Source organism: Halichondria panicea, chromosome 6 (genome assembly GCF_963675165.1).
Source record: "Halichondria panicea chromosome 6, odHalPani1.1, whole genome shotgun sequence".
NCBI classification, from domain to species: Eukaryota; Metazoa; Porifera; class Demospongiae; order Suberitida; family Halichondriidae; genus Halichondria; species Halichondria panicea.
This window is the reverse complement of record NC_087382.1, coordinates 1412979-1431665: the sequence shown is the minus strand read 5'-3', so window position 1 is coordinate 1431665 and position 18687 is coordinate 1412979. Positions and strand designations below refer to the sequence as shown.

Below are 18687 nucleotides of genomic sequence, written 5' to 3'. Positions count from 1 at the left end.
GTGGCCGCATTTTAGGGCGAGAAATAAACTTGCATGAAGAATAAGTAACGTACTCTTTCGTGTATTGTTCTATGTCTGTATAAACTATTATAGTTTCAGGTCTCAGATTAGTATTAGCTTACATTTTATAGCTATAAATGGCTGCGATGTTTGCAGTGTCTCCTTGAGTTGTTGTGTAGTTAGTCTTTGTGAGGGAGAGGAGCTCTAGTACTAGTCAATGGTGACCAGGACCAGTCGTGTGTTCTGTGGTGTGTGTGTGTGGTGTGTGTGTGTGTGTGCGAGTGTGAGTGTGGGTGGGAGGTGTGAGGTGAGTGAGTGTGCATGTGTGTGTGTCGGTGTCGGTGTGAGTGTGAGTGAGGTGTGTGTGGTGTGTGTGTGTGTGTGTGCGTGTGAGTGTGCATGGGTGTGAGTGTGTGTCGGTGTGAGTGTGAGTGAGGTGTGGGTGCATGCATGGAGGGGGGAGGCCGGGGTTAAAACAAAATAATGAAAATTGTGAGAACTGTCTTGCTGACCATGCAGAGTATATATAATTAGGATATCCATCTCTCCCATTTTCATGCAATATTGCAGAGTTTTATTCCATGCCATACTCCTATATAGCTACCCTCGTGCACACGGGTATGGTTTCACACTTATAATAGAATCCCACCATCTGGTCTGCCCCTCCTTTGAAGGTGTATATACAATGTCATGGTTATGGGCTAATAGATACTGTATTCATAGCTCTTCTGTTTGATTTGCTGGTGCATGTGTACTATATACAAGTGTTTCAGTATAAGAAACATTATTACGACATTGTGATGTTTTCCTATATATAGTAGTTAGGGATTTTTGGTAATATCCAACATTTTCTATAATACATGTACAGGGACAACTCTGTTCACAATTATCTGACCATGCAGTATAACACTAGATACAGCTTTCTTATAGATCTATAGCTATATATACTCAGTCTCTGGCTATACTGCTGTATCAATCTGTGCACTGTGTCCTTGTGTCTGTTGGTCTGGAATTAAAAGGTATATACAGTAATAGGTAAGTATGCTACCTTAATATTACTATTATAGACGGGTAGGAATTTTAGCGTTTTCAGATTTTTTTCTTTTTTTAGGGTACGTACTAATTTTGGCGGATTTGTAACAAATTCATTACCACAATAATTATTCAAAAGAGTACAAGTATGAGTTTTAAGGTTGAATGGAAAGTTTGGAGCCAGATACAGATGAAAAAAAGGGCTAGCTTGCTTGGTGTCTTCATGTTCGCTAAAATTCGCTAAAATTAGTACCCGTTTATAATAGTAACAGTAGATCTACGATTTCGTGATTATTATTATTATATTATTATTATGACTTTACAGCCTGTAACGTAATTGTGATATAAAAACAAAGTAATGTTTGTGACAAAGGCTGGCTGACAGACTAGCTGTGCTACATGGTGCAACACAGCTCGATATAATCATAGATAAACGAACAGAATTGAAGAAGGTAGGACTAACTAAGACCTTTTTCTTACGAAGCTCGATATGTTTCTCCTGTTTATCTCTGAGAACATATACATGTAAAAAGTTCGCCTCTGGCGGGAGGGTCCATTTCTTTTTTCTGCCCCCCCACCTAAAAATTTTTCTTACGGCCCTGCTCTGGTGACCATTAATTAGCTTATTCCACATGTTCTACCTCTGTAGATGCTTTACAGTATACACGCTTTAAGTACAAAGTAGAAGTAGCAATAGCAGCTAGTATACTGATACTGCATTAATTGTATTTAAATATACTTGTAATTTTATAGTATCGGAGAGAACATGCACACCAGCTGGTTGGTGCTGCTACTGACCCTAGCTACTGTTACCAGGAGTGAGCACTATCACATTGTGCCAGTGGATTCAGCTGACTCTTGTCATGACTACAAAAATGGAACTTATTTCACTCTCGAGCAGCTTGTTCAAACAGCCCTGTTGTCTGGTGGAGACAATCTCACCTTGAGCTTTCTACCTGGAGATCATTTATTAAGTGAAATGCTTTACATTTGTAATTTCAGAGAGGTGACTATTGCTGGCCAAAATGCCACTATCAAAACTGGTAGAGTGCTGTTATCTAATATCAGTGCATTGAGTATCGAAGGTTTGCATTTCACTGGAGCAGGTGATGAAAGTAGTTCAGGCTATATGTACATTTCTCAATGCTATTTGGTAGGCTTGAAATTGCTAAAGTTGGAAGCTTGCACACTCGAGATCGCTCATACAGTAACTGTAACGATTGAACGAGTTCTCTTTGTGAACAACACTAGCACTGACAGAGCATTGACTGTTGAAGCTGATAATGTGCACATTGAAAAGAGCGACTTCTTCAGTAACGATGGTGGTGCAGTGAACATTGAATCAAATCAAACTGTTATTAATGATTCAAGATTCGATTCCAATACTGCTGCATATGGTGGAGCAGTGGAAGTGGACTCTGTAAGTGTGACTATCAGTTGGTGCAACTTTACAAATAATATTGCTCAATTAAATTTTGGTGGAGCAATTATCACCTTTGGAAGTAGTTTGTTTATTTCCAACTGTGCGCTACTAAACAATAGTGCTATTCTTGACGGTGGAGCAATTTATAGGCGGGGAGGGAGTGTCTCAATCTCCGACAGTGAGCTAGCGTACAACAGTGCTGAAAAAGCAGGTGGAGCAATTTTCACCTTTGGAAGTGGTTTGTTCATTTCCAATTGTACACTACTGAGCAATAGTGCTATTCATGATGGTGGTGGAGCAATTCATAATATTATATCAAATCAAACTGTTATTAAAAATTCAAGGTTTAATTCTAACACTGCTATATTTGGATTTGGTGGAGCAGTGGAAGTGGACTCTGCAAGTGTGACTATCAGTTTATGCAACTTTACAAATAATATTGCTGAAAGTGCTGGAGCAATTTCCACCTCCGAAAGTAGTTTGTTCATTTCCAACTGTGCCCTACTAAACAATAATGCTATTCTTGACGGTGGAGCAATTAATATCCAGGGAGGGAGTGTCTCAATCTCCGACAGTGAGCTAGCGTACAACAGTGCTGGTAGATCAGATGGAGCGATTTCGGTTTTTACTGGAGAGTTACTGATATCCGATAGCAAGCTAACAAACAACAAGGCTACCTCTGGTGGAGCGATTGGACTTTTCGCGGGTGATGCATCTATCTTGAGCTGTAATATAACAGATAATGAAGCTGTAGTTGATAATGGAGAAACTAGTCTTGGTGGAGCGATTTTGGTATATACTGGAACTATATCCGTCTCCAAAATCATGTTTAAAAATAACAGTGCTGACTTTGGTGGAGTGTTTTTTGTTGCTGATGGCACTGTGATCATTTCCGACTCTGTGGTCACAAACAACAGAGCTACTCAGCATAATGGAGTGATTACGGTTGTTATCTCAACTTTGATAATTACTAATACAAGCATATTTGACAATTTAGATGGTGAAAATATCCTTTACGTAGTGCATTCTAACTTGTCATTTACGGGAGTTAACAATGTTAGCAATAATGTAAACCCTGTGTATGCTCTAAGCAGTCGAGTGGAGTTCAATGGACCCACAACTCTCAGTAACAATCGTGGTGTGCAGGGTGGAGCCATCAGAGCAGTCCAGAGTCAAATCTATATCAATGCAGAAGGAGTGGTCATTTCTAACAATACTGCTACTGTTGGAGGAGGTGTGTTTCTGAGAGAGGGTACACTCTTTGTTCACTATCCAATAGAGATTTCTCACAACACAGCACACAATGGTGGTGGGATTTATGCATACTCAAGCGAAATTGAATTTGATTCGAAGGTCACTACTGGTTGTTTATTTAATGATAACTTTGTCCCGTGTACATGTAGTGACATGGAGACTGTACTGTTTGTGAGTATTATAGATCGAAATGATGCTCAAAATGGAGGAGGTATTTATGCAGTCGCTTTAAACATTAAGGCTTTTTCTCACGCTTACGTCCAAATCAAAATAAACTCGGCAAACAATAGCGGAGTGGAGTGTATCTACAACAAAGTTCCAAGATATATATTTTGAAACAGGACTCGGAGCTAGAGCTTGGTAAAACGCTGGTCATACTGGAAATCCACAATAACACGGCTCAGTATGGAGGGGGGATATTTGTGGCAGACAGTACTGAGAGTGGTGTGTGTAGAGGAGAGGATGTAACTACTGCAGGAGATCTGACACAAACAGAATGCTTCATTCAAACTCAAGATCTCTATGGTTTTGATATCAATTTTGTTAAGACTTTGATACCTTTAGTGCAAACTTCCCAGTCTTCATATGAAGAAGTACTTAAGTGTTTGAACAATACATCAATTAATCATCGCAACACTTTTTTGACTAACAACACAGCTTTCAAGTCAGGAGCAGATATTTACGGAGGTCTGTTTGACAGGTGTACGGTGGATGTATCAGCCGAACTCTCTTCATCAGACAACGGATTTGAGTACTTGAACAATACTGTGCATTATTCATCGATAGCTTCGAAGGCTGTCAGAGTGAAGTTGTGTAACACCACCAAACAGACCATTTCTGTTAGAAAAGGACAACATTCACAATCAGTGTTATGGCTGTAGACCAAGCTGGAAATCCAATGAATAATGCCATAATTCACAGTTCTGTTATCACTGAGAGCCGTAGAGTTGATCGTCTCAAAGAAGGACAAGCACAACAGGAAGTTGGCAATCAGTGCACAGAATTAGAGTACAATGTATTCTCACAAGACAGCTCTGCTCAAGTGGAACTCTATGCTGAGGGTCCATGCAACAATTTGGGAATTTCAAAACAAATTCTAAACATATCTTTTCAAAAGTGTGATTGCCCTATTGGACTCCAACCAATTATGTCCTCAATTGAGTGCAAGTGTGACTGTGATCCAGTCTTGTTGCAGCAGATAACAAACTGTTCTGAAGAAAATGGGACCATAAAGCTGGAAAGCAATAACAACATATGGATAGGAGTGACTAATACCACTAACGGAAGTGGGTATATTGTTAGTAACTGTACATTTGACTATTGTGTACTAAAGCCAGTCAACATCAGTCTAAGCAACCCTGACGAACAATGTGCCTACAATCGAAGTGGTGTCTTGTGTGGAGAATGTGAACCAGGGCTCAGTCTTGTGTTAGGTACTTCAAGATGTGAACTCTGTTCAAACTCTTACCTTCTCCTGCTACTCCCGTTTGCCCTGGCAGGCATAGTACTAGTTGTATTCATTCTCCTTTTCAACATTACCATAGCAACAGGCACTATCCATGGGCTGATCTTCTACACTAATATATTAGCTGCAAATCAGTCTATTTTCATACCTTTTCATAACCCTTTGACAGTTTTCATATCGTGGGTGAATCTTGACTTGGGTATTGAGACATGCTTTTATGATGGAATGAACTCTCATGCAAAAGTGCTCCTTCAGATTGTCTTTCCTGCTTACATGTTTCTTTTGATGTTCTTAATAATCATTTTGAGCAAGTACTTTGACTCATTTGCAAAGCTCCTCTCCAACAGGAACCCAGTTGCTGCCCTAGGCACACTCGTCCTACTCTCTTATTCCAAACTCTTGCAGTTTATCATTGCTGCATTGCAATACAGGGTCTTGGATTATCCTGATGGTGCAACCGAGGTGTTGGAATTTCCCAACAATTCAAGTGATATAGTTTGGTTGTATGACGGCAATGTGCAATATTTCACTCTCGGTCACATCCCTCGGTTTGTTTTTGCCGCCATAATCCTCATCTCTGGTATATTGTTCACTGTACTGCTCTTCTTTGGACAATGGTTTCCTCGCTGTTCAAAACGGAAACTCATGATATGGACTAAGAACACATACTACAATGGTTTCATGGATGCATACCATGCTCCATTCACTCCCAAGCATCGCTACTGGGTGGGACTGCTCCTATTTTCTTTGATCGCTCATAATCTAATAACTGCTTTGGCTTTGGACACTTCTCTCCCCGTACTATCAGCTGGATCTATAAGTGTTGGGCTTAATATTTTCAAATTGCAGAATTATGCAGTGTACAAAATACGATTCAATGATTTACTGGAAACACTCTTTTTCCTCAATCTTGCAATTCTAGCATATGGCACCCTCTACATAGGAAACATCAATGGGAATCAAGACATAATATCCAACATTTCAATGGCAGTGACTTTTATTTTGTTTGTGGTGATAGTTTGCTACCACTTTTACGAGTACATACTGAAGAAAGTTCCTGTTCTGCAGAGGCAGCAAAATGCACTCAGACTGAGAAAAATGATTCCACGAGTTCGCAAACTGGAACTGGAGAAGAAAAACCACGAAGAAACCTGGACAAACGTGGACAAATATGATCCGTACACTAATGGAGTCATGGAAGAAGCTGATCCTGATCGTTACATCACTCCTCCCATCATCCGACCAGCCACAAGGCCGGAACAGCTGAGAGAGCCTGCCCTGGACGTGCTAGCCCCCCTCACTATGGAGGACTACAGACCAGCCCCTCCCCCTCCTCAAGACAATGCACCCAAAGTTACGCACACTGTCATCGATGTCGTGAAAGAGTAACATTGTATAATTATCTCCTAATACTTAAGCTTGGTTTCGTTTTTTGAGCCCTCCTCATTGCATGCATGCACACTGACTTTTGTAGACTATATTCAGCTAGTTTCTTTTTGCCAGCTAGAAAATCATTTAATTAGTCATTTCCTCATGTACTCCTGTGTTGTACTGTTTAATTGTACAAGTCCTGTTATTCTTTTGTACTGCTTATGTGCTCTAGCCTGGCGGCCTGCTCCTAGCGGCACCCTTTGTGTATATATATATAGTGTATGAGAGCTTCTGTTCCACTGTCTTTGGCAAGCTATTTCCCTTGTTCAAATTCAGATAAGTTGGTAAAGTAATGTTGAGTTCGTGCACTGTGTCTCCTCTCCCTCACAAAGACCAACCACACAACAACTCAAGGAGACATTGCAAACATCGCTTTTACCAGCTATTAAATGGCAAGTATCAGTTGACAAGAATGGGCAAATTCCTAGGAATAATAATAGACTCTTGTACATATTAATAACAAAAAGAGGTGATGAAAACTCTTTTTTGTTTCATGCAGGCAATTAGTTTTGTCCTTGCATCAATATTCACTCCACATTCAAAACATTTTGTGAGAAATGGAGGGATCAAAGGGTACATTGGCAGAGCCACCAAAAGGTAAACAATATGAGTTGGTATTGCCATGGTTACTCTATTCCTAATTCAAACATTAATTTTATGTTCAATGGAAGCATCATACTGCTGACGAAGTTACTGGCCATTTCATGAGGGGAACCTAAAGTTAATGTTGAATTTGAATATGTATTCAGTATTTACAGTGTCTGCTTTATGCATACTGTTAGTTGACATGGTTGAGTGTAATCACATTTATTAATCAATATCTTGAACTGTCGCACAGTTTATATTATCGCTTTATTTTGAAGTGATTTTGTGATATATAATGCTATATAATAGCACTTTGAACATGCGCACATTTATTGCACTAAAGACAGAACAATCAATGACAATACCGTCTGCAAGGAAGCACTGAAATATGGCAGATTGTAGGGAAATATAGCAGATTGTAGGGAAATATGGCAGATTGTAAGGAAATATGTCAGATTGTAGAGAAATATGCATGGGAGTGCTTAAACACACAGCTCGTAGATGTATGTATGTATACGTAAAAGGCTAAAGCATGTAAACGTATTACACTGTATACATGCACTTCTCCCTTGGGAAGCAGCTACTAATTGGGTTGTCTGAACTATAACAACATCTCTATACATGTAATCCTATTAGGAATTTTTTGTGTGTGCTTTGGACTTGTATCTGATGACAGCTCTACTGCATGCAGTGATACTATACCCTTTGGCCTAATATATAGTCCTACCTCTATACTCCACTACTGTATTCACACGTGCATGTGAGACTGTGTTTGGATCTTGTAAGCTGAAAAGGGAAATCGATTAGGTAAGTTATCACTGTGCAAACTAAGTGTAATGACTGATAAGAATTTGAGCCTCATAATATCAATTGCTGGTGACCGCTATCTTATTCCACTCTATAGATGATATACAGTATATGTGACAGGCTCTGGGAAAACCAGACTATTGGAGCAGAATTTAGTATTGAGCTACAGCTAATTTTATGCCTACAGTATAAAATCTCAAATAAAATGAATGTTATTGGTGTATAAGTATCTACAGTCCTTCTACTACCTCTCTATAAAATATGATGCTCTAAATCCAACTCTTTCCATCGAAACGCTTTGTCCAAACTTTCGCTATTACCTTATTTTTCCTAATTGAGCAATCTTTGAGAGGAGTTTTTCTCGATACTACATTTTACGGCTTTAGGTTTCTAACGCGCATAACTCGGGTATGAAATTATGTATGTGAACACTAAGCATATCATTATGTAGGCGATGCTCTGCTCTATCATTTGGTACATTAATCACCAAAATTTTAGTCTACTCCAATAGTCTGGTTTTCCCAGAGCCTGTCACATATAGAAGAAGCAATAGCACTATTCTGACACTGCCGGATTAGCTTGTAATCTTATAGTATCGGAGAGAACATGCACTGCACCTGGGTGGTGCTGCTACTGACCCTAGCTACTGTTACCAGGAGTGAGCACTATCATATTGTGTCAGTGGATTCAACTGACTCGTGTAATGACTACCAAAATGGAACTTGTTTCACTCTCGAGCAGCTTGTTCAAACAGACCTGTTGTCTGGTGGAGACAAACTCACCTTGAGCTTTCTGTCTGGTGATCATTTATTAAGTGAAATGCTTTACATTTGTAATTTCAGAGAGGTGATTATTGCTGGCCAAAATGCCACTATCAATGCCAACACAACTGGTAGAGCAGTGTATTTATCTAATATCCGTGCATTGAGTATTGAAGGTTTGAATTTCACAGGAGCAGGTGATAAAAAAAGTTCAGGCTACATTTCTCAAGAATTATATATCGATGAATGCTCTTTGGTAGACTTGAAATTGCTAAAGTTGGAATCTTGTACACTCTGGATCACCACGATCACTCATGTGGTAACTGTGAAAATTGAACAAGTTCTCTTTGTAAACAACACTAGCACTGACAGAGCATTGTATGTTAAAGCTGATACTGTGTGCATTGAAAAGAGTGATTTCTTTAATAACAATGGTGGTGCAGTTTACATTTACTCAAAGCAAACTGTTATTAATGATTCAAGATTCACTTCCAATACTGGTACTACATAATTATGGTGGAGTAGTGGAAGTGGCCTCTTCAAGTGTGACTATCAGTTGGTGCAACTTTACAAATAATAGCGTTTATTACAGTGGTGGAGCGATTTATGCCAGTGATTTTTATTATAGTGGTGGCGGTATTTCGGCAGTTAATGTTTCAATCAGTTTCTGTAACTTTATGGATAATATCGCTGAATATGGTGGAGCCATTTCCACCTTCAGAACTAATTTGTTCATTTCCAACTGTGCGCTACTAAACAATAGTGCTATTCGTGACGGTGGAGCAATTAATATCTGGTTTGGGAGTGTCTCAATCTCCGACAGTGAGCTAGCGTACAACAGTGCTGAAAGATCAGGTGGAGCGATTTTGGTTTTGAATGGAGAGTTACTGATATCCAATAGCAAGCTAACAAACAACAAGGCACCCTCTGGTGGAGCGATTTTGGTACATACTGGAACTATATCTGTCTCCAAAGTCATGTTTAAAAATAACAGTGCTGACATTGGTGGAGTATTTTTCGTTGCTGATGGCACTGTGATCATTTCCGACTCTCTGCTCACAAATAACAGAGCCACCCAACAAGATGGAGTGATTGCGATTGTTATCTCAACTTTAATAAATACTAATACAAGCATATTTGACAATTTATAGGGTGAAAATATCATTTACGTAGTGCATTCTAACTTGTCATTTACGGGAGTTAACAATGTTAGCAATAATGTAAACCCTGTGTATGTTCTAAGCAGTCGAGTGGAGTTCAATGGACCCACAACTCTCAGTAACAATCGTGGTGTGCAGGGTGGAGCCATCAGAGCAGTCCAGAGTCAAATCTATATCAATGCAGAAGGAGTGGTCATTTCTAACAATATAGCTACTGTTGGAGGAGGTGTGTTTCTGAGAGAGAGTACACTCTTTGTTCACTATCCAATAGAGATTTCTCATAACAAAGCACACAATGGTGGTGGGATTTATGCATACTCAAGCGAAATTGAATTTGATTCGAAGGTCACTACTGGTTGTTTACTTAATCGTCAGTTTGTCCTGTGTACATGTAGTGACATGAAAGCTGTATTGTTTGAGAGTATTATAGATCGAAATGATGCACAAAATGGAGGAGGTATTTATGCAGTCGCTTCAAACATTAAGGCTTTTTCTCACGCTCACGTCCAAATCAAGTCAAACTCAGCAAACAATAACGGAGGTGGAATGTATCTACAGCAAAGCTCCAGGATATATATTCTGAAACAGGACTTGGAGCTAGAGCTTGGTAAAACGCTGGTCATACTAGAAATTCAGAATAACACGGCTCAATATGGAGGGGGGATATTTGTGGCAGACAGTACTGAGAGTGGTGTGTGTAGAGGAGAGGATGTAACTACTGCAGGAGATCTGACACAAACAGAATGCTTCATTCAAACTCTAAATCTGTATGGTTTTGATATCAATTTTATTAAGATCGTGCTAAATTTGCTCCAAGGTATTCCGTCTTCATCTGAAGAAGTTAAGTGTTTAAATAATAAGTCAATCAATTATTGCAACACTTTTTTGACCAACAACACAGCTTCCCAGTCAGGAGCAGATATTTACGGAGGTCTGTTGGACAGGTGTACGGTGGATGTATCAGCCGAACTTTCTTCATCAGACAATGGATTTGAGTACTTGAACAATACTGTGCATTATTCATCGATAGCTTCGAAGGCTGTAAGAGTGAAGTTGTGTAACACCACCAAGCAAACCATTTCTGTTAGAAAGGGACAAGCATTCACAATCAGTGTTATGGCTGTAGACCAAGCTGGAAATCCAATGATTAATGCCACAATTCACAGTTTTGTTATCACTGAGAGTGGAGTTGGTCGTCTCAAAGAAGGACAAGCACAACAAGAAGTTGGCAATCAGTGCACAGAATTAGAGTACAATGTATTCTCACAAGACAGCTCTGCTCAAGTGGAACTCTATGCTGAGGGTCCATGCAACAACTTGGGAATTTCAAGACAAATTCTAAACATATATTTTCAAAAATGTGATTGCTCTATTGGACTCCAACCAATTCAGTCCTCAATTGAGTGTAAGTGTGACTGTGATCCAGTCTTGCAACAAGAATATCAGATAACAAACTGTTCTGAAGAAAATGGGACCATAAAGCTGGAAAGCAATAACAACATATGGATAGGAGTGACTAATACCACTAACGGAAGTGGGTATGTTGTTAGTAACTGTACATTTGACTATTGTGTACTAAAGCCAGTCAACATCAGTCTAAGCAACCCTGACAAACAGTGTGACTACAATCGAAGTGGTGTCTTGTGTGGAGAATGTGAACCAGGACTGAGTCTTGTGTTAGGTACATCACGATGTGAACTCTGCTCAAACACTGCTACTTCCGTTTGCCCTGGCAGGCATAGTACTAGTTGTATTCATTCTCGTTTTCAACATTACCATAGCAACAGGCACTATCCATGGGCTGATCTTCTACACTAATATATTAGCTGCAAATCAGTCTATTTTCATACCTTTTCATAACCCTTTGACAGTTTTCATATCGTGGGTGAATCTTGACTTGGGTATTGAGACATGCTTTTATGATGGAATGAACTCTCATGCAAAAGTGCTCGTTCAGATTGTCTTTCCTGCTTACCTGTTTCTTCTGATGTTCTTAATAATCATTGTGAGCAAGTACTTTGACTCTTTTGCAAAGCTCCTCTCCAACAGGAATCCAGTTGCTGCCCTAGGCACACTCGTCCTACTCTCTTATTCCAAACTCTTACGGTTTATCATTGCTGCACTGCAACACAGGGTCTTGGATTATCCTGATGGTACAAGTGATATAGTTTGGATGTATGACGGCAATGTGCAATATTTCACTTCCGGTCACGTCCCTCGGTTTGTTTTTGCCGCCATAATCCTCATTTCTGGTGTAGTGTTCACTGTGGTGCTCTTCTTTGGACAATGGTTTCCTCGCTGCTCAAAATGGAAACTCATGAAATGGACTAAGAACACGAAGTACATTGGCTTCATGGATGCATACTATGCTCCATTCACGCCCAAACATCGCTACTGGGTGGGACTGCTCCTATTTTCTTTTATCGCTCATAATATAATAACTGCTCTGGCTTTGGACACTTCTCTCCCTGTTCTATCAGCTGGTGTTCTATCAGTTGGACTGATCAGCTGGAAATTACTGAACAATCGTTTGTACAAAAACAAAATCCGTGATTCCCTCGAAACTCTTTATCTACTCAATATTGTTTGTCTAGCATTTGGCACCTCCTTTGTCAAAGATACCAGAAAAAATCAGTCAGCCCTAGCCAATACTTCGATGGCTATATCCTTTGTCATCTTTGCAATAACCCTCTGCTACCATTTTTACCAATTCGTACTCAAGAATATTAATACATGGCTGAAGATAGAAGACACCATAAGGAATTTAGGAGCTAATGTTGTAGTCAGACGAGCTAGCAATGGTCGGGAAATGTATCAGCAGCTGGTAGCCGATGAAAATGATGATGATGAATTACTCAAAGCAGTAGACGACTATGAACAAAGAGATGCCTTGAACCCACCTTACACTGATCATGATGGAGCCGTGGAAGAAGCTGACCCTGATTGTTACATCACTCCTCCCATCATCAGACCAGCCACGAGGCCAGACCAGATGATATTACCCTACATGGATGAGCTAGCCCCCGTCACCACAGAGGACTACAGACCAGCCCCTCCCCCTACAAGAGTCAACCATCGTCTTGCTGTTACATGCACAGAAATTGGTCCCATACATAATAAAGTCTAAACTGTAGCTGAGGTACACACTTAGATTAGAATGATATAATCGCTGATTACAATATTCATTGCTGTTTTACTAGTTTTAATTATCCTCTGCTAGCTGTTATTATGATTTGTGTTGTGACTGTAGCTAATTAATGTCCACAAGATAACACACGGTCAAGCTCTCAATTATAATTATATAACTATTTGCCCAAGAGCCTGCACATGTATATAGATCTATACGTGTCCCCAAATAAAGCAATTTCTCAAAATATGTAAATCATGTTATTGTGTCAGAAGGTGAGAGTACACTGTGTGTGTGACAATTGTGAGGGTACTTATTTTTTGCCAATACACTAGCTAAATTAAGTGTTTTATCTATCTCTGCATGTACATGCAATGTTAGTCAATGATTAGTTATCCTCTAGTAGCAGTTCCCTCAAATCAACCTCTGTGACTGTGGGGGGTGTGCTATGTGGGGGGCCACATATGATGTCATCGTTAGTTAGTGCTCGATTCTGAGGCCCTTTTAGAGAGGAAACAACTCTCGATGTTAGCCGCTTGATGGCTTCTATTCTCTGACACATAACGTAGCAGTGATAGGCTAAGATGAGACACATAGCGAATGCACTACCCACCATACAACATATTGTTATACTTTGTCCGCTGATTTTATCAGTTTGGTTTGACTGCAGAAACAGTGATGTGGCAGTTAGTAGCAGAAGATTTGCCAGAAAAAATAGCTCCAGGAAGTTTGATAGTTTGCTTGTATAGAGCTTAATTGCTATTCCGAATGCCATCAGTATTATCATTAAAATAGATAGTACTATGTTTATCACTAGCAAATTGATGGCTTGCTTTCCAGATATGTTTAAAGACACAGCTGTTAGTATAACGAGCCTAGCTAGCAGCAGTAGTCCAGTCCAATAGCGAGATTTGATTCCGTAAGGACCTTGATAAGCATCCAGTAGAGGCTTTAACTTGTTGACCCATCGTAATAACTTGTAGTGTGTGTATCGCTGCAGAATCGGGGCCATTAATAACAGGATAGTGAATGGCAGTATGTGTGCTAATAATATGAACAGGCCAGCTGCAAAGAGCAAACTGTGCGGCCACTCGAGGAATGTGTAGCGGCCATCGAGCAGCCAGAGGGTGGTGGGCGTACCGTTGACGTCGATGAGAGTGGTCGATGAAAAGGTATCGAAAGTAGTCCTCAATAGTTTAGCGTACGATAGCAAGAAGAGTGTAGCTAGAACTGATACTGTGTTTGAGCCCGTCCATTTAGAGACTTTGATAGAGTAGCGGCTGATTAAGATTAGCAGGCCTACTATTGTCCAAATGTACAGAGGAAAGATAAATTGTAGCCATGTACGATAGTATGTGTTGAGTCCATTCACAAAACATGTTTCTATGCCCAGGTCAAGGTTCAACCAGGCAATAAAGACAGAGAGAATGCTGACAAATTTGTTATCAGTGCTGGAGGGAAAGAAGGCAGTTTGTGTGGATCGTACGATGTTGGCGTAAAAGATGATACCATTGATAGTTCCCGTGGAAACAGTGAGGTTACATTTGAGTAAAAGGACAACCAAGACGACTCCTGCCAGTGCAAATAGTATCAATAAGAAAAGGTTGATATTAGAGCACTCTTTACACTGCGGTGTACCCAGGGCTAGACTGAGCCCAGGTCGACAAGCTCCACATAGTACACCACTGCGATTAAAGTCACACTGCTCTTGCTGGTTGAAAGGATCGACTTTGGTGAAGTTGCTCTTACAGTAATCGAATGGACAGACTTGATGCACAACAACGTCCCCTAAATAGTTGCCAACCCACATGGAGGATGTCTTGTGCAGTCGCTCATCGTTAATGTTGCATGTGATTCCATTAGATGCTAGATAGTCTGTACAGGTGCATTTTCTGGCATTGAAGTTTGTTATAAAACCAGGTGGACATGCTTTAATTCTAATCTCAATTACTGTTTGTATATTTTGAAAGATCCATTCGTAATAAGAGTGTACTTCCCGGACTATTGTTAGACTCAGTGTTTCAGTATAGTTTGTTTGTTGAGTTTCTATTGAGTAGTATAGTTGCTTGCATTCTTTGGCGATGTTTTGAAGGATTGTTTCTTCAGCAATGTTTGCGAAACTTGTCATCTCTAAATGTGCTTGTACTTTGCAAGGGGAGGAATAGTTGTACTGCCCGACACACACTAGTGGAGTATGGAACCTCTGTCCTGGATAAGTGTCTAGTTGCATGAAGTGTGAACAAGTGTGTTTCTGTGGGAAGTCATCAGAGCAAATACACACTTTGTTGGGTGGAGAGGAAACAGCTGATGATGTATTTCTCTCCATGATATCAACAATGTCCCACAATTTACAGTTTTCTAGTTGGCCTCCATAAATTGCATCACCTCCCTTCGTCGCTGTGTTGTGTTTCATACTAATTGTTATTTTATCTGTTGGTTGGCTAAAAATACATTCATTACTATCATCACAATTACGAATTGCAATACCACCACCATAACCGTCTGCTGTGTTGTTGATTATACTGATCTGGCTAGTGAGTGACAGTATATCAAATCCTACCAGTATATTACTATCTATTGAACATTCAAACAGGATAGCCCCGCCATCTGACTGGTGAGCATGGTTACCGTTAATTACGCTTGTTCCAGACAGTTCTAGGTTTGCTTCATAAAGGTAAATACCTCTACAATCATTGCCGGTAATTTCAACATCTTTCAGAAATATTCTGCTTTGGATATGAATTGTACCAGTTTCATATCTCTCTTCATCTGTTGTAGCTGTATTTGTCCTGCATGTGTTGTGTATGAATGTGCAATTACTGATTTGTTGATCGATAGAATACTCTGAATAGACAGCTGCTCCAAGTATAGCTTCATTGCCTATGAAAGTGCAATTGTCAAAAGACAACAGTGTAAATGAAGTGTATGCTGCACCACCAAATTCAGCCGAGTTATAACTGAACACTGTTTCCGATATATTCACATGTAACATTATAGTATTGTGATATCGATAGAGAAAATAATTACTGGTTCTAAGTAGTGCAAAACCACCACCATGTTCATCAACAGCTGTATTCCTTGAAAATATTGACTTGGTGATATGAATGTGTTTCGAACTATATATACCATTGCTTAAATCTGTATATTCCATAAACAGTCCGATACCACCGCCATAATTATGAGCTTTATTGCCCATAAATTTGCACCTGTTTATCAATACACGTACATTATGAAAGTTTACCATAGAAATCGTTACTCCACCAGAAAAGCACTCGTTGACGAATTCATTATCTGAGCACCTACCAATTCCATTCGAAAATATAGAATTTTTTATTGAGAAAATCGTGGGTTTCTTAAGTGTGTTTTTTTCAGACGCACTGAATATTACGTGCAAGTTGCCTGCAAACCTATTTCCAGTATGATTTCTACCGTGTATGACCATTTCATTTAGCATTAAACGGTTAATGTTGACAATTTTGTCGAATTTATTCAGAATAATGACCATGCCAGCTCCTCTGCTGCTAGTGATATTGGTGTTAGCAATTACCAGCTCGGGTACATTCATGACTACTACTGATGATGTGGTTTCATTCAGAATTGTTGAGATATCCGTCATATTATTAAAGTGTAGTTTAAAACCACAATTTTGTAGCTCGACGTTTTTCAAAGTTAAAGATAGAAGTTGAAGAAACACGAAGCTAATTGGGTGACCTGACTCACAATCAATTATAGCATTTTGTTGGTTTTGTCCATCTGAAATTGCTGTGAAAGTTGATGATACTTCCTGATTTAAATATGGATTTCCGATAACAATCCAACCATTCGCTTTTGGAACATGAGTCCCAGCTATGAAGAATACATTGATACTCATACCATCATTGATGCTTGTGTCTGTGGAGTTAGTCACCAGATCTGTTATAGTGACACACTGGTGTGGTGGTATGGAGTGGGGGCACTCTGACATTGTGTCTGGTCTCACCCAATACTCGACTGTCGTCCCATTGGTCCAGCAGTTAGCGGGGGAGGTCAGAGCCAGAGAGAGTAGAAGAATGAGCGAAGAAAACTGTGCTACAGTAGACATGATGATCATTATTACCTTTCGTACGTCTGATCTTGCTGATCTATAATTATAGCTTTTATAGGTTTTTGATTATGGTACACAGTAGATTTGTTTATGTAATAAACGTACCTTTTCATGGTTAATCAAAGTATATTATTGCAAGGAATTGTCAATTCCCGAAATCAAAATATTATTGATTGCATGGTTACATCTTGTTTGTCTGGTCTCACCCAATACTTGACCATATTCTATGTCCCATTGCATGGTCCAGTTAGCATGCATGGGGAGCCAGAGAAATGTGTGCTCTATAGTACCATAATTTTGTCCGACCTTAATTGTTATTAGCTGTGATCTATTATGTAATTACTCATGTTGATAATGGTACAGTATATTGACGTGTGTGTATATACACATGCACCTTTTCACAGTTAATCACAGTACATGTATATAGAGTTGGAATGTCAATTCATTTCCTTCCCAAATCTAAATATTGATTGAACATACATTTTGTATACATGCATAATTATGGTATAGGGTATAATTATCTACAGGGATTTGCAGGGTCAGAGTTCTTGCAACTGCAATGTCAATGCGGAAGTATACCTGTTACGTGAACTGTTATGTAACAAGATTGACATCACAGCATAATAATATCATCTGTATTATCTCCCATTACATTAAGATTTGTCTCTCAAAAAATGCTCATTCTAACCAATTTTCTCCAAACTGGGAAAAATTGACCTATATGCCTATAAGGTGACATAATTATTTTCACTTGTTTGCGATTTCACTGTTTTAGATTATAAATTTTTGCTGGTATTAAATTCTACTCAAGTTGTGAAATTAATGTTAATTCTATAATTTTTGCAAGTGGTATTCACTGCCAATTACCTGCGACTACACAGAATTGGAAATTAATACCCGCGAAAACATGTCACCTTATAAGGAGGAAGTTTGAGGCTAGGACGGGAGGTCGGGCCACGCCCAACTAATTTAAGAAGGCAGTGCTCTATAATGTCAGCGGAGGTCCGACACGAGTACCTCAATTAGGTTAAAATTGCACCCACAACTTTATTTTTAATTACTGTTATTTTGCACGTGACCAACTGAGCCTATAATCCCTAATCAAGGTACTCGTGTTGACCTCCTCTGGCTCTATGTTTATTATAGTTATAACATGGGAGGTAGTCTCATAGAAGCCATGCAGACCAATAGAGCTACATGTACTGGTGGTACTGTCATATGTAAAGTGATGAGAGTGCATGTGCTCCAAAAGAGGTACGTGTCGATCAGTATACACTCTCTATAATTATATTGATTATACAAGCCATAACACGTCTGTTCCCAAGTCCATTAACGCTCTCTCTTCGATCACACAAGACAGAAAAGTTCACATTGTGTCTGGTCTCACCCAATACTCGACTGTCGTCCCATTGGTCCAGCAGTTAGCGGGGGAGGTCAGAGCCAGAGAGAGTAGAAGAATGAGCGAAGAAAACTGTGCTACATGCAGTAGTCATTATTACTTTTCGTTACGTACGTCTGACCTGGGTTTAACTAGTTGATCTATATGGATTTTTATAGG

At 39.5% G+C, this 18687-nt stretch overlaps 4 protein-coding genes across 5 annotated transcripts in view; 2 read left to right on the top strand and 2 right to left on the bottom strand.

Moving 5' to 3' along the window:
* LOC135337017 (uncharacterized) overlaps positions 1-18687 on the bottom strand; it is a 62565-nt gene that overhangs the window by 6924 nt on the left and 36954 nt on the right. The window contains exon 10 of one of the 2 annotated variants that reach the window (XM_064532913.1): positions 123-243. The exons of the other annotated variant lie outside the window; for it this stretch is intronic. The gene's annotated coding sequence lies outside the window, so the exon portion shown is untranslated. The remainder of the gene's footprint in view (positions 1-122; positions 244-18687) is intronic. 2 annotated transcript variants of the gene reach the window in all.
* Positions 4608-6981, top strand: LOC135337181 (uncharacterized). Its single transcript, XM_064533080.1, has one exon. The coding sequence runs from the start codon at positions 4608-4610 to the stop codon at positions 6561-6563; it is 1956 nt and encodes a 651-aa protein (XP_064389150.1). The 3' UTR covers positions 6564-6981.
* On the top strand, positions 11627-13185 carry LOC135336946 (uncharacterized). The gene has a single exon (XM_064532823.1). It carries the CDS (start codon positions 11846-11848, stop codon positions 13043-13045), a length of 1200 nt encoding a protein of 399 aa, XP_064388893.1. The 5' UTR covers positions 11627-11845; the 3' UTR covers positions 13046-13185.
* LOC135336937 (uncharacterized) lies at positions 13317-17145 on the bottom strand. The gene is made up of 2 exons (XM_064532814.1): positions 15728-17145; positions 13317-15475 (listed from the first exon to the last, which is right to left on the bottom strand). Exons 1-2 carry the CDS (start codon positions 17133-17135, stop codon positions 13434-13436), a joined length of 3450 nt encoding a protein of 1149 aa, XP_064388884.1. The 5' UTR covers positions 17136-17145; the 3' UTR covers positions 13317-13433.

Coding starts and splice junctions, on each gene's coding strand:
- LOC135337181 (XM_064533080.1), top strand. CDS start 4,608: ATGAATAATGCCATAATTCACAGTTCTGTTATCACTGAGAGCCGTAGA.
- LOC135336946 (XM_064532823.1), top strand. CDS start 11,846: ATGAACTCTCATGCAAAAGTGCTCGTTCAGATTGTCTTTCCTGCTTAC.
- LOC135336937 (XM_064532814.1), bottom strand. CDS start 17,135: ATGATCATCATGTCTACTGTAGCACAGTTTTCTTCGCTCATTCTTCTA. Junction 15,476..15,727: donor TACCGGCAATGATTGTAGAG/GTATTTACCTTT, acceptor GCCAACCAACAG/ATAAAATAACAATTAGTATG.